The sequence below is a fragment of the Canis lupus genome, chromosome 15, assembly GCF_003254725.2.
Source record: "Canis lupus dingo isolate Sandy chromosome 15, ASM325472v2, whole genome shotgun sequence".
Taxonomy (NCBI): Eukaryota; Metazoa; Chordata; class Mammalia; order Carnivora; family Canidae; genus Canis; species Canis lupus.
This window is the reverse complement of record NC_064257.1, coordinates 51,555,105-51,567,821: the sequence shown is the minus strand read 5'-3', so window position 1 is coordinate 51,567,821 and position 12,717 is coordinate 51,555,105. Positions and strand designations below refer to the sequence as shown.

The window sequence follows — 12,717 nt, the reverse complement described above, 5'->3', positions numbered from 1 at the left end:
GAGCCCATCCCTGCCTTTTTTTTTTTTTTTTTTGCCCCATCACTTAACGTGAAAGGACAAGGCTGAGACCAAAACCACACAGGCTAGCTAAGGCTGAGAGGAACTGGTTCCCCTGCTGCACTCAGGCTCCTCCCCTCTGCCTCCCCCTCCTCAAGCCTGGGTATAAAGGAAAAACCAAGAAAAACTTAGGAAAACCATAATCAAAGCTTAAAACCCCCTATGTTTGAAATCTCCGATGGCTTTCTATGAGCCCAGACATTTCTTTTCCCCCTAAATGTGCTGTGCAAGGGTTGAAGGCTTTTTCAGATGACCTCATTTGCTGGTTGCAGCCTGCAGCAGGAGAAGATGTACAAGATGCACCGTGGCCATGAGTCCATGCACGTGGAGATGATCTTAATCTTCCTCTGCACCCTGGTCATCGCCCAGATAGTGCTGGTACAGTGGAGACAGAGGCACGGCCCGTCCTACAACGTGAGTTGCCCCCCGGGGCCTCTGGGAGCCTGCTCCTCCTCCTGCCACATCCCTCCCTTCTCACCACTTTGAAGGAAATGCTTTGGTTTCAGTCAGTGGTTCTCGACAGGGTGCAGTTTCACCCGCAGGAGATACTTGGCAACATCTGGAAGCATTTTTGATTGTCATGCCTTAGTGGGAGCGGGGAAGAGGATGGGAATTGCTTCTGGCATCGAGTGGGTAGAGGCCACAGATGCCACTAAACATGCCCAGGACAGCTCCTCACGATAAAATATCAATAGTGACAAGACTAAGAGACCGTGGTTTAAGTAAATCAGTTTTCCTTTAGCCTGAACAACTTCGACCAATGGCCTAGGAGAAGGAGGATTTGGAACAGCAGAAACAAAAGATTGAGGCTAACTTCCTTTTTGTTAGCAAGAAACTCTCTTGGCATCCATAGATTGCATATCTATGGAAATGTGTTAGTGCAAACGTTGTGCTCACCTCAGCAACACAGAGCGTGATCCCATTTGCACAGATCAATCCCACCTGAGCATGTCCACTGGAACTTTGCCACCTCAGGGCCTGATCCTGAGATCACAGCCAAGGCCATCTTGGATGAGACCTTGCCATTGCCATGTTTGGAGCAGTGGTTCTCAATTCTTAAGGTGCATCAGAATCACCCGGAGAGGTGAATCAGATTATTAATCAGATTCCCAGGTCCCACCCCCAAAGTCTCTGATTCAATAGGGGCCCAAGAATTTGCATGGCTAACAAGTTCCCAGGTGGTGCTGGTGCACCCGATCTGAGACCACATTGAAGAACCAATCATTTAGACTTGAGTATGTTGCAAAGAAAGAACGTCTTCAATTAATACTCCACAGGGCTCTGGGTCTTGGACTGGTCATTGTAAAAATAATGTCACAGACGTAGGAAGTGCTGGCTTAGACCAGTATTTTACTGTATTTTATTTTTACCCATCATAGAAATTATTCCCTGTCTAGCACAGGATCTAAAGGAATTCTTTTGAATTCTGTATAATGTTTAAGTTTAGACAATTGGAGTGTTTTCTTTAGAAAGGGAAATCTTGTCTCTTTGCTTTTTTAAGCAAACACATTCTTTTGCTGCCTTGCCTCCAATGTCTTGCCAATTAAACTAAACATCCTCTATATTGCTCTTGAACAAATTGTTTTGACTAGAGTGAAACTGCATTAGTTATTCACTAATATCAAAAAAAGCTCCTTAAATATATCTTAATCATGGTTTTCTTATCTGCAAAACGGAAATAACCTAATATACAGAATTCTGGAATTCTTAAGTAGGAAGAACACTGGCTTCCTAAGGAAACCATTCATATCCCTGTTCCATCATCCCTAACCCTAACTGATAATAATCTCTGGATTAGATATTTTAAAAAACATGTTCAGTTCCCATGGCAACGCAGGGGTAGATTTTGCATAGAAAGCCCCCTGCCCTTGCAAGGAAATGTCATGTGCACCAACTGACCTACACTGTGTCTCACTACTCCTCTGCCATTTGTATTTGATGTATTTGATGATTTTGGGGGTGGCTTATGCCAAAAAGAATCTGTCCTTGTCTTGTGTTTGAAGAAATTGCCCCTTTGTCAACCCTGTGAAGATGTATATCATTGTACCAACTCGATATGGAGCTAATACCCTGGCTCTACCTGCCTCATAGACCTGCTCATAAGTCCAAAGCCACTTGAAGGACTTGTTGCCTTTGGAGGTTCTAACCCTTGACAACTCAGGCGACATTGGAACCAGGTAGATAGATGTCCCTGAGCTTAACAACTCTTGATTAGCTGGAGTGATCTTCTCAAACTGTTTCCTGTTGCTCACTGCACAAGCTGTGCTGCCTGAAAAAACTTTGTGGGCTTGTTACTTTTGCTTGCACCCTATACCTCACGTACAACTGGTATCCCTTAGTCACTGCACTTCAGCTCTCCAAGGTTGCTGTTTCTGTGTTCTGTCACACAGCTCCTCTATTTTATGGCTACTGAGAGGGACTCTGTGGTCCTAAGGATCCCCTTGGAGGTGGCCAGATGCCTGTGATAGTGGCCTTTCTTAGAGTGATCCTACCCGGCAGTTTAACAAAGCCAGGAGCCTAGATAAAGTTACTCCACAGTGGTCAAGGACAGATTTGGGTCTCATGGTGGCCCTGTTGGGACTCTGTTAGATTAGCTCTTAGACATGGTTGGCCTTTAGACTATTTTCTACTTCTTTGCCCATCAGTACATCTATATTTATTAAAAACTTTAAATATTTTATTTATTCATGAGAGACACAGAGAAAGAGAGAGAGAGGCAGAGACACAGGCAGAGGGAGAAGCAGGCTCCATTCCATGCAGGGAACCCGACGTGGGACTCAATCCCGAGTCTCCAGGACCACATCCTGGGCTGAAGGTGGCACTAAACCGCTGAGCCACCCGGGCTGCCCATCTATATTTATTATCACATGTCTCAAAGGAATGGGTGGAGTAGCCCCTCTCCCCTGCATGTCTCTGTTGACAATCTTTGGCTCAAGGTGAGAGCCAATCAACTAACAGTTGCATTCAAGAGATACTGATGTAGGGGCACCTGGGTGGCTCAGTGATTAAGCATCTGCCTTTGGCTTGGGGCATGATCCCAGGTTCTGGGATGGAGTCCTGCATTGGGCTCCCTGCATGGAGCCTACTTCTCCCTCTGCCTGTGTCTCTGTGTCTCTCAAGAGTGAATGAATGGAATCTTTAAAAGAGAGAGTGTGTGTGTGTGTGTGTGTGTGTGTGTGTGTGTGAGATTGATGTATGTAACAGTTTTACAAATTTAATCATACACTATAAAACCAGTTTAGTAATAAAAGAATCATTTTCTGAACACTTTTGTAAAGCTAAAGTGAACACTCAGCTATTAGTGTGCGCTCTCTGTTAGGAGATTTCAATGCATTGTTTTTTTCAAAGCAGTACACCTTTTTCTCCCGCCTTGCCATACCCTCTGCTCTACCATATGCTTTACCTGCAGAGGGTTCCCCAGACTGATTTTGTGAGAGGTATTAATAGCAACCAGAGGCAAGATGGTGAAGGGAAGAGCACCAGCTTAGGAGTTAGAAGACTTTAGCCACTCGTTTAACCACAATGAGCCTCAGTTTCCTGCTCTTTCAAATGATGGAATTTTTTTAAATGGGAAGGACTTTTGGTCATAACTCTGACATGTAAAAAGCTTGAAAGTCATCACCCCATCTTACAATGAGAAAAAAATAGACAAACTGCATGTCAAGAAGCTTTCTTGGATCTATCTGAGAACTGAGGTTAGTGAGAAAACCACCACCTCAAATCAAGAAACACAGGAGAATGGAGGGAATCACAACCAAAATCTGCTGACTGGGAGCAGAAGCTGTAAGAGCCACACAATGGTAGAAACACTTAGGGGATAAATTTGAAGAATTCCTGGAAGTAGAGTTTAGACTAGTGTAAGAGTGTAAACTCTTGGGGGCCACAATCTTAGGGGCTTTTCGATATTTTTTTAGGTTTTAGCTCTAGGAACCCTAGTAGATTCCCATGATATAAGACCAACAAAAAAATCCTTGTGCTTCTAACTGGGGGAGGGAGAAAGTAATCATTCTAGATGCAGAGTGTTCCCCATAACAAAGACGTATACAGCAATGGAAAGCAGACCCTTCTCCAATGTGGGGGAAGAGAAATTACCCACCCCAACCTCCTAGAGACTTCCTGCCTCACTTAAAGGGAAAACAAAATTTTAAAAAACACTTGTGAAGGTCATGCCACAGAGACAGAGGCTCACAAAGACACAAAGACTTAATCACAGAATGATAGAATACTTGCACTGTCCCCATGCCTTACCACCACATCAACAGTTGTCCAATATAACAGTGGATTATAGCTGAGAGAGCTGCAAGACTCAGATGCTATACAAGGAGTTTTTATGGAAACCCAAAGACAAAGATGGAGACACAAACAAGTATACTAGTGCAAATTGAAGCCTCTGATACCTACAGCAAACATTGATCTTAGCCCAACCCCTAGCAAATTAACACAAAAGATCTATTTATCTCAGTTCTTATTACCCTATACATTATGTATACCTTTCAACCAAAATTGAAAAGTCATACTAAAGGAAGACTAAAACACAATCAGAAGAGACCAAAGCAAGCATCAGAACCAGGCCCAGATACTGCAGACTTGGGAATCATCACACTATGAATGTAAAATAATTATAGTTAATATGATAAGAACTCTAATGGAAAAAAGTAGACAACATGTAAGAATAGATGTGTGATGTAAGCAAAGAGGTGGAAACTCTATGAAAAAAATTAAAGAAATGTTAAAATTAAAAAAGAAAACTGTAATAGAAATGAAGAATGCCTTCAGTAGGCTTATCAATAAGGTAAACATGGTTGATGAAAGAATCAGGGAGCTTGAAAATAATATTAGCAGAATCTCCCCCAGACTAATAATATACAAAAAGGAAAAAAATAATTTAAAAAACCAGAATATTAAAGAACTGTGAAACAATTCCAAAAAAAATAATATACACATTTGGAATGCCAAAAGGAAAAGAAAGAAATGTGGAGCTAAAAAAATATTTGAAGTAATAATAGCCAACGATTTTTGTTTAATTAATGACAGACACCAAACCAAAGACCTAAGAAACTCTAAGAAGAAGCAGAACAAATATCAAGAAATCTATACCTGGGGACACCTGGGTGGCTCAGCAGTTGAGCATCTGCCTTTGGCCCAGGGCATGATCCTGGAGACCCGGGATCGAGTCCCACATCAGGCTCCCTGCATGGAGCCTGCTTCTCCTCTGTCTGCCTGTATCTCTGCCTCTCTCTCTCTCTCTGTCTCTCATAAATAAATAAATTTTTAAAAGAAAAATGAAAATCCATAAGAGAAAATTATAAGAAAAAATATTTTTTAAAAAATAAATCTATACCTGGACATATCCAATTTATAACTGCAGAATGACAAAGAGAAAATTTTAAAACAGCCAGAGGGGAAAAACACCTACCTATGGAGGAACAGGATAAGAATTACATCAGACTTTTCTTCACAAACCATATATGCAAGAAGAGAATAGAGTGAAATATTTAAAGTATTGAAAGAAAAAAATCCACCAACCTAGAATTCTATATCCAGAGAAATTAACCTTCAAAGTGAAAGTGAAAGTAAAAAGTATCTTCTCTCTCAGATAAACAAAAAAATAATGAGGGAATTCATCACCAGTAGACTTGACCTGCAAGAAATGTTAAAAGAAGTGCTTCAGAAAAAAGTAAAATTATATAGGTCAGAAACCCAAGTATACATAAAGAAAGGAAGAGTGTCAGAGAAGGAATAAATGTAGATAAAATAAAATCTTTTATTTCTTATTATTAATTAACCAAATAGATAGCTATTTGTTCAAAGTAGAAATAGTAACAATGTACAGTTGACCCTTGAACAACAGGAGGATTAGGGTGCTGACAGAGTTGAAAATCTGCATTTAAAAAAATCTGCATATAACTTTTGACATCCCAAGAACTTAACTACTAACTGCCTACTGTTGACCAGGAGCCTTACCAATAACATATGGGCTGTGCACTGGGCATGGAGCCTGCTTAAGATTCTCTCTCTCTATTCCTCTCCCCTACCAAACCCTGCTCACACTTTCTCTCTTAAAATAAAGGAAAGAAGAGAAGAAAGAAAGAAAGAAAGAAAGAAAGAAAGAAAGAAAGAAAGAAAGAAAGAAAGAAAGAAAATTGAGTCAATAATCAGCAACTTTCTAAAAAGGAAAGCACCATTCCAGATGCTTTCAGCAGTGAATTCCACCACTCATTTAAGGAAGAATTGATACCAATTCTTTACAATCTTTCAGAAACTAGAAGCAGAGGGAACACATCAGAACTCATTCTTGGAGGCCAGCATTACCCTAATACCAAAACCTGATGAAGACACTGCAAGAAGGAGAAATTATACCAATATCTATCATGAACATAAATGTAAAAATCTCTACAAAATATTAGCAAATCAAATTAAACAATGTGTAAAAAGAATTACACACTATGACCAAGTGAGATTTATTCCAGATATGTAAGGTTGGTTCAACAATTAAAAATCAATTTATGTAATCAATCACATTAAGAAGCTAAAGAAGAAAAATCATATGATCATATTAATAGATGTAGAAAAAAGCATTTGACAAGGTCCAACAGCCTTTCATATAAAAACTATCAACAAACTAGAAATAGAGAAGAACTTCTTCAAATTGATTAAAAATATCTATAAAAAACCTACAGCTAACATTATACTTAGTGGTGAGAAACTGGATGCTTTCACCTTAAGATAAGGAAGGCTAAAAGAAAGTCCTCTCTCACCACTCCTATTTGAATTGTACTGTAAGTTTTAGCTACTGCAATAGGACAGAAAAAGGGGAGCAGATAAAAGGTATACAGATTAGGAAGGAAAAATAAAAGCATCTTTGTTTGCAGATGACATGACTGTATGGAAAACTGCAAAGAATCAACAACGAAAAAATAACCCTGGAACTAATAACTGATAATGACAGAGTTGCAGTATACAAGGTCAATATACACAAGTCAATTGCTTTCTTATATACTAGCAATGAACAACTGGAATTTGAAATTAAAACACAATACTGTTTACAATAGCACTCAAAAAGGGAATAATTAGGCATAAATCTGACAAATTATGTATAAGATGTATATGCAAAAACTGAGAAGACTTAAAATAAATGGAAAGATAATCCATATTCATGGGTTGGAAGATTCAATATTGCTAAGATGTCAGGTCTTCCCAGTTTGAGCTATAGATTCAGTACAATCCCAATCAAAATCATAGCAGGCTATTTTGTGACTATCAACAAACTAAATCTGGATCTTTTACGAAGAGGTAAAAGATCCAGAATAGACAATACACTACTGAAGAAAAACAGTGTTGGAGGACTGAACTACCCAACGTCAAGACTTCCTATAAAGCTATAGTAATCAATACAGTGTGATATTGGTGAAAGAAGAGACATATAGATCAATGGAATAGAATAGAGAGCCCAGAAATAGACCCACACAAATAAAGTCAACTGGTCCATGACAAAGGAGCAAAGATAAATCAATAGAGAAAGGATCATCTTTCCAACAAATGGTGCTGGTGTTGTGCCCAAGATTGCGAATCCGAGAAACCACCAAGGAGCCGACACCGATGCAAGTACATGAGGGTTTATTTACAAGCTCAAGCTTGGGTCCAAGTATACTCCATACAGCAGAGCAAGGGCTTGGACCCTGAGACTAAGAAGCATAGTAGTGTTATAGGGGTCGTGGCCAATGAGATTGTAACATACGTAGAAAGTTGCACAGTCATGTCAGTCCACACGCAGGTGGCTAATTGAATTATGATTCACCCTATAGTGACCATTTGAACTAGCCTACTATTCTAGTTAGAATTGGTGCGCAGGTTTGGCGGGAAAAAGAGGGGTTTTCATTCCTTGGCTGGTTAAAGGTCAGAGGTCCTGCATTCCTATGTGTGCTAGTTTCTGATAAGGGTGTGCTTAATAGCTAAACTAGGGTGAGGGAGTGCCTTAAACAATAGCAGGTCGTGGGGGGGGGGCGGTTTACATGAGATGGCAGGTGTAGCACAAAATGGAGTTAGTCCTGCTCTGCTTGTCCAGGGGTAGGGGATTTTTGTTAGATTTCCTGGGTCCCACACTGAACAACTGGACACCCATATGCAAAAAAAAAAAAAATCTAGAACATGTATTTCACTCAAAATTAACTCAAAATAGATCATGGATCTAAATGTAAAATGCAAAACTATAAACCTCTAGAAGATAACATAGGGGCGAACTTGGGTTTGGTGATGAATTTTTAGATACAACACCAAAAACATGGTCCATGAAAGAAAATATTGATAAGTTGGATTTTATTGCAATTAAAAATTGGTCTATGAGAGATACTATGAAAGAAAAAGACAAGCCACAGAGGGGGAAAATAACTGTAAAACAAATATCCATTTTAGGACAGTTATACTTAAAATATACTTAAAATTCAATCATAAGGGGCACCTGGGTGGCTCTGCCTTTGGCTCAGGTCACGATCCCAGGGACCTGAGATTGAGCCCCACATTGGGCTCCCTGCTCAGGAAAGAACCTGCTTCTCCCTCTCCTGCTCCCCTTGCTTATGCACTCTCTCGCTCTCGCTCTCTCTCTCTCTCCCCTTCCTCTCTCTCTGTCAAATAGATAAAACCCTAAAAAATTCAATCATAAGAAAATAAGCTAAATGGTGAAAGATCTGAAAAGAGAACTCAGCAAGGAGGATATACAGATGGCAAGTGCTTACAGATGGAAAGCTGTTCATCATCATATGTTATTAGGGAATTGTAAATTAAAACAATAATAAGATACTAATACATATCTATTAGAATGACTAGAATCTGAACAAACTGATAATGCTAACCACTGATGAAGATGCGGAGAGCAGGGAATCTTGGTGGGAATGCAAAATGGTAAAGCCACTTTGGAAGTCAGTTTGGCAGTTTCCCATAAAGCTAAGCAGTCTGCCTATATAATCCAGCAATAAATCTACTAAGTATTTACCCAGTTGAACTGAAAATCTACATTCACACAAAAGCCTGTATGCAAATACTTATAGCACCTTTATCCATAATGACCCTGAACCGGAAACAACCAAGATCTCCTTTAAAATAGGAATAAATAGGGGATCCCTGGGTGGCTCAGCGGTTTGGCACCTGCCTTTGGCCCAGGGTGCGATCCTGGAGTCCCGGGATCGAGTCCCACGTCGGGCTCCCGGCATGGAGCCTGCTTCTCCCTCCTCCTGTGTCTCTGCCTCTCTCTCTCTCTCTATGTCTATCATAAATAAATAAATAAATAAATCTTTTAAAAAAAAAAGGAATAAATAAGTAAATGGTGGTATATCCATCCATACAATGGAATATTATAAGCTATGAAAGCCATGAAAAGGCATGAAAGAAACTTGATTAAACAAGCTAATATGAAAAGGCTGCATGCTGTACGATTCCAATTATATAACATTCTGAAAAATACAAAGTCCTAGAGACAGTAATATGATCAGTGGTTACCAGTGGTTCAAGGAGGAAAAAGGGAAGGACAAACAAGTGAAATGGGGATGCTGGGGCCGTAAAATTGGCCCATATGATGCTGTAGTTGTGGATATAAGCTTGTATGCATTTATCAAATCCCATTGAACAGTATAGCACACAGACTAGAGGTCAAGGCATGCAAATTTTTAAAAATTCATTTAGGAGACTGAAGAATCCCCACGAAAGGCAGATGGTGACAAGAGAATCTAACCACATTACAAATCTATGAAACAACTTCACTGAAGGGAATTGGGAGAAAGGTGCTGCTCTAAGTGCCTTGGAAATCAGAGTCTGTAAGATTGAGGCGATAGGACTTGCACATGCGCTCTGTACCTTGCTGATAGAACTGCTCTCTATAGATAGTGGAGTGGAACAATCAAGCAAATAGATGACAGATGGTGGGAACCAGGTTACCTATTTACACCTTGAGGATATTGTTTGTTATATACAAAATACTATTATTTTCACATTATTTCATGAATAATTTGGATCATGTACTAAAGAGGTGAGAGTTAGGACTAATCCAAAACACTCAAAATTTTTTTCAGATTGCAGCTGGTAAGAAGTATGTCTGTCTTCTGTTCTGAAGTCACCGTTTGTCTTAGGTTCTGTTCTATAATAAAAAAAAAAAAAAATTCTGTTCTGTGGTCTGTAGGAGCGGTATATGTCCCATCAGCTTATTATAAATACCTAAAGCAAAGGAAACGTGTTATTTAGAAAACAAAGTTTAAAAAATAGAACATTATTGCTCCTAGGGGATGTCAAAAAGTGAAGAGTGGAAGTAGATAGGAAGTGGAAAATTCTTATTTTGTTTGGAATACTACTAAATACCTGGCTGTTTCTGGGGCACCTGGGTGGCTCAGTCGGTTAAGTGGCTGCCTTCAGCTCCGGTTACAATCTCCAGCTCCTGAGATCGAGCTCTGCATGGGGCTCTCTGCTCGGCAGGGAGTCTGTTTCTCTCTCTCTCTCTCTCTCTCTCTCTCTCCTTCTGCCCCTCCCAACTGTTCATTCTCTCACTCCCTCTTTAAAATAAATAAATAAAATATTTAAAACAAATAAATAAATACCTGGATGTTTCCAAATAGCCACATTTTTAGTACCATATAGGCAGAGCATCTGGGAATTTGAATTTTTCTCTCTCGAGCTGATGGTGTTGATATGGTGTAGACGTGGCAAAGCTTCAAAGTTAAATCATTTCCAAATGCTTTTAACAGCGTTTTTTAAACGGCATTTAATTAAAAATGAAATTTCATTCAACACCACCCTCTCCACCTTCTTTTATATATCCTGCTTTTCATATCTGCAGGAAATAGGGGGGAAGGTGCCAAAAAAGAATCCTTCTACTTCCCTTCAAATCAGTAGAAGGCCTGATGACTCCATGCACAGAATTTGGGCTTGGGACACACTGTTAACTTGCCTCAGCACACGGGCAAATAATTTGCCACAGATTGAAACATTGCTCTATTTAAATCAACTTCCTGCCCGTTAATAGCTGTGAAACACTAGAACATATTACTGTACCAATGAAGCCTTGTGCCTGCTTGAATCTTTTTAAAATGAGGCAATACACAAATACATACATACAAACATAGCATCGCAGGATCTCCTTTAAGATTTTTTTTAAATTTTATTTATTTATTATAGGCACACAGTGAGAGAGAGAGAGAGGCAGAGACATAGGCAGAGGGAGAAGCAGGCTCCATGCACCTGGAGCCCGAAGTGGGATTCGATCCCGGGTCTCCAGGATCGCGCCCTGGGCCAAAGGCAGGCGCTAAACCGCTGCGCCACCCAGGGATCCCTCCTTTAAGAATTTAAAGAACAAAATTAGCAGTGTGAATTGATTTGAAGACAGAAGTAAGGACCAAGGGAATTTCAAAGAGCCCTTCATAGCCAAGATTCCGTACTTTAACTTGTCTGATTTCTGTCCTCCTTCGTTGGCTTTGTACTAATAATAGCAGCAGCATTGCCTGGAGTCATTTATTTATATGATAATTTTCTGCTTACCTCTGGCATCCCCTTGCTCTTGCTCCACCTCCACCTATACAAATACACACAGACACATGTGCAAACGGCTGCAAATATTCTGGGATTTGCCGTGAAAAGGAAATGAGCATCACACAACTTCCTCCCACCCTCCCTGCCTCCTTCTCTCTCTCTTTCTCTCTCTCTCTTTCTTTCTTTCTTTCTTTCTTTCTTTCTTTCTTTCTTTCTTTCTTTCTCTCCTTCTCCTTCTCTCCCCACCCCCCACTCCCTCTCCTTCTCTCTCTCTCTCTCTCTCTCTCATGTTGTGTGGTCCATTCATCATTCTGTATAATTAGGCAAATAAAAAGATATCTTTGTTTTGACTTGATTTGCTATCCTTTTCAGATTCATTATGGGCATAGCTACAAGAAAAAAAAAAAAACGTGGTACCTTTGGGCAGCATCTGATTCGTCAGGAAATTCCTTCTGCCACAATGTGTGGGTGGGGAGAACATTGGGTGATGTGATCCAGATGCACCGGGCGCCCTCCGCCAGTAATGCAGCTGCGTTTTATATGCACATGCCCAGATGGTGACCCCTCTGGCATTATTAATGCGTCCCAGCTGCCAGGCCGCCTTCTTTGCATGCATGCACCTCGATTTCACATATATCGTGCATTTATTTATGAGGCACCAAATTCCTACATTTCATATGTGGCAGTTGCTATTAAAAATGAGAAGTTTTAACTGCTCTGGATATTGATAAAGAATCTTTTAAATTGATACAAAATGTGGCCTTCATTTCAAAATGACCTCTACAGTTACTGAATTCATAATGTAAATTTCTGACCTTTCCCCTTATATGATGAGAAAATATGGCACTGGCTATACACTTTAAAGATAGTTAAGAAATTAAATATTTGCATTCCTGATATAATGATTTTTTTTATTTTCTTTTATTTCTGATCTCTAAGGCCTATTTTTACTAAGTAGTGTGTCTATACATTTGAACATTGTTATTCAATTAAACCCAGGTATCAAATAAGAGAAATTTGGGATCTTCTAGAAATGAGTAGCACTTATAGATTCACAAGGAGAACTAGTATTATAAAAATGTAATCCAATCATTGCTTCAAAATATTATAGATTATAATAACTCCATGGATTTGAAGAAATGGATTAGTCTT

The 12,717-nt window shown here is 39.7% G+C and overlaps 1 protein-coding gene across 1 annotated transcript in view; it reads left to right on the top strand.

Annotated features, from left to right (window-relative positions):
• Positions 1 to 346: 346 nt before the first annotated feature.
• RNF175 (ring finger protein 175) overlaps positions 347 to 12,717 on the top strand; it is a 35,252-nt gene continuing 22,881 nt past the window's right edge. The window contains exon 1 of the mRNA XM_025439337.3: positions 347 to 471. Coding sequence (XP_025295122.3) covers positions 355 to 471 — 117 coding nt within the window. The 5' untranslated portion in view covers positions 347 to 354. The remainder of the gene's footprint in view (positions 472 to 12,717) is intronic.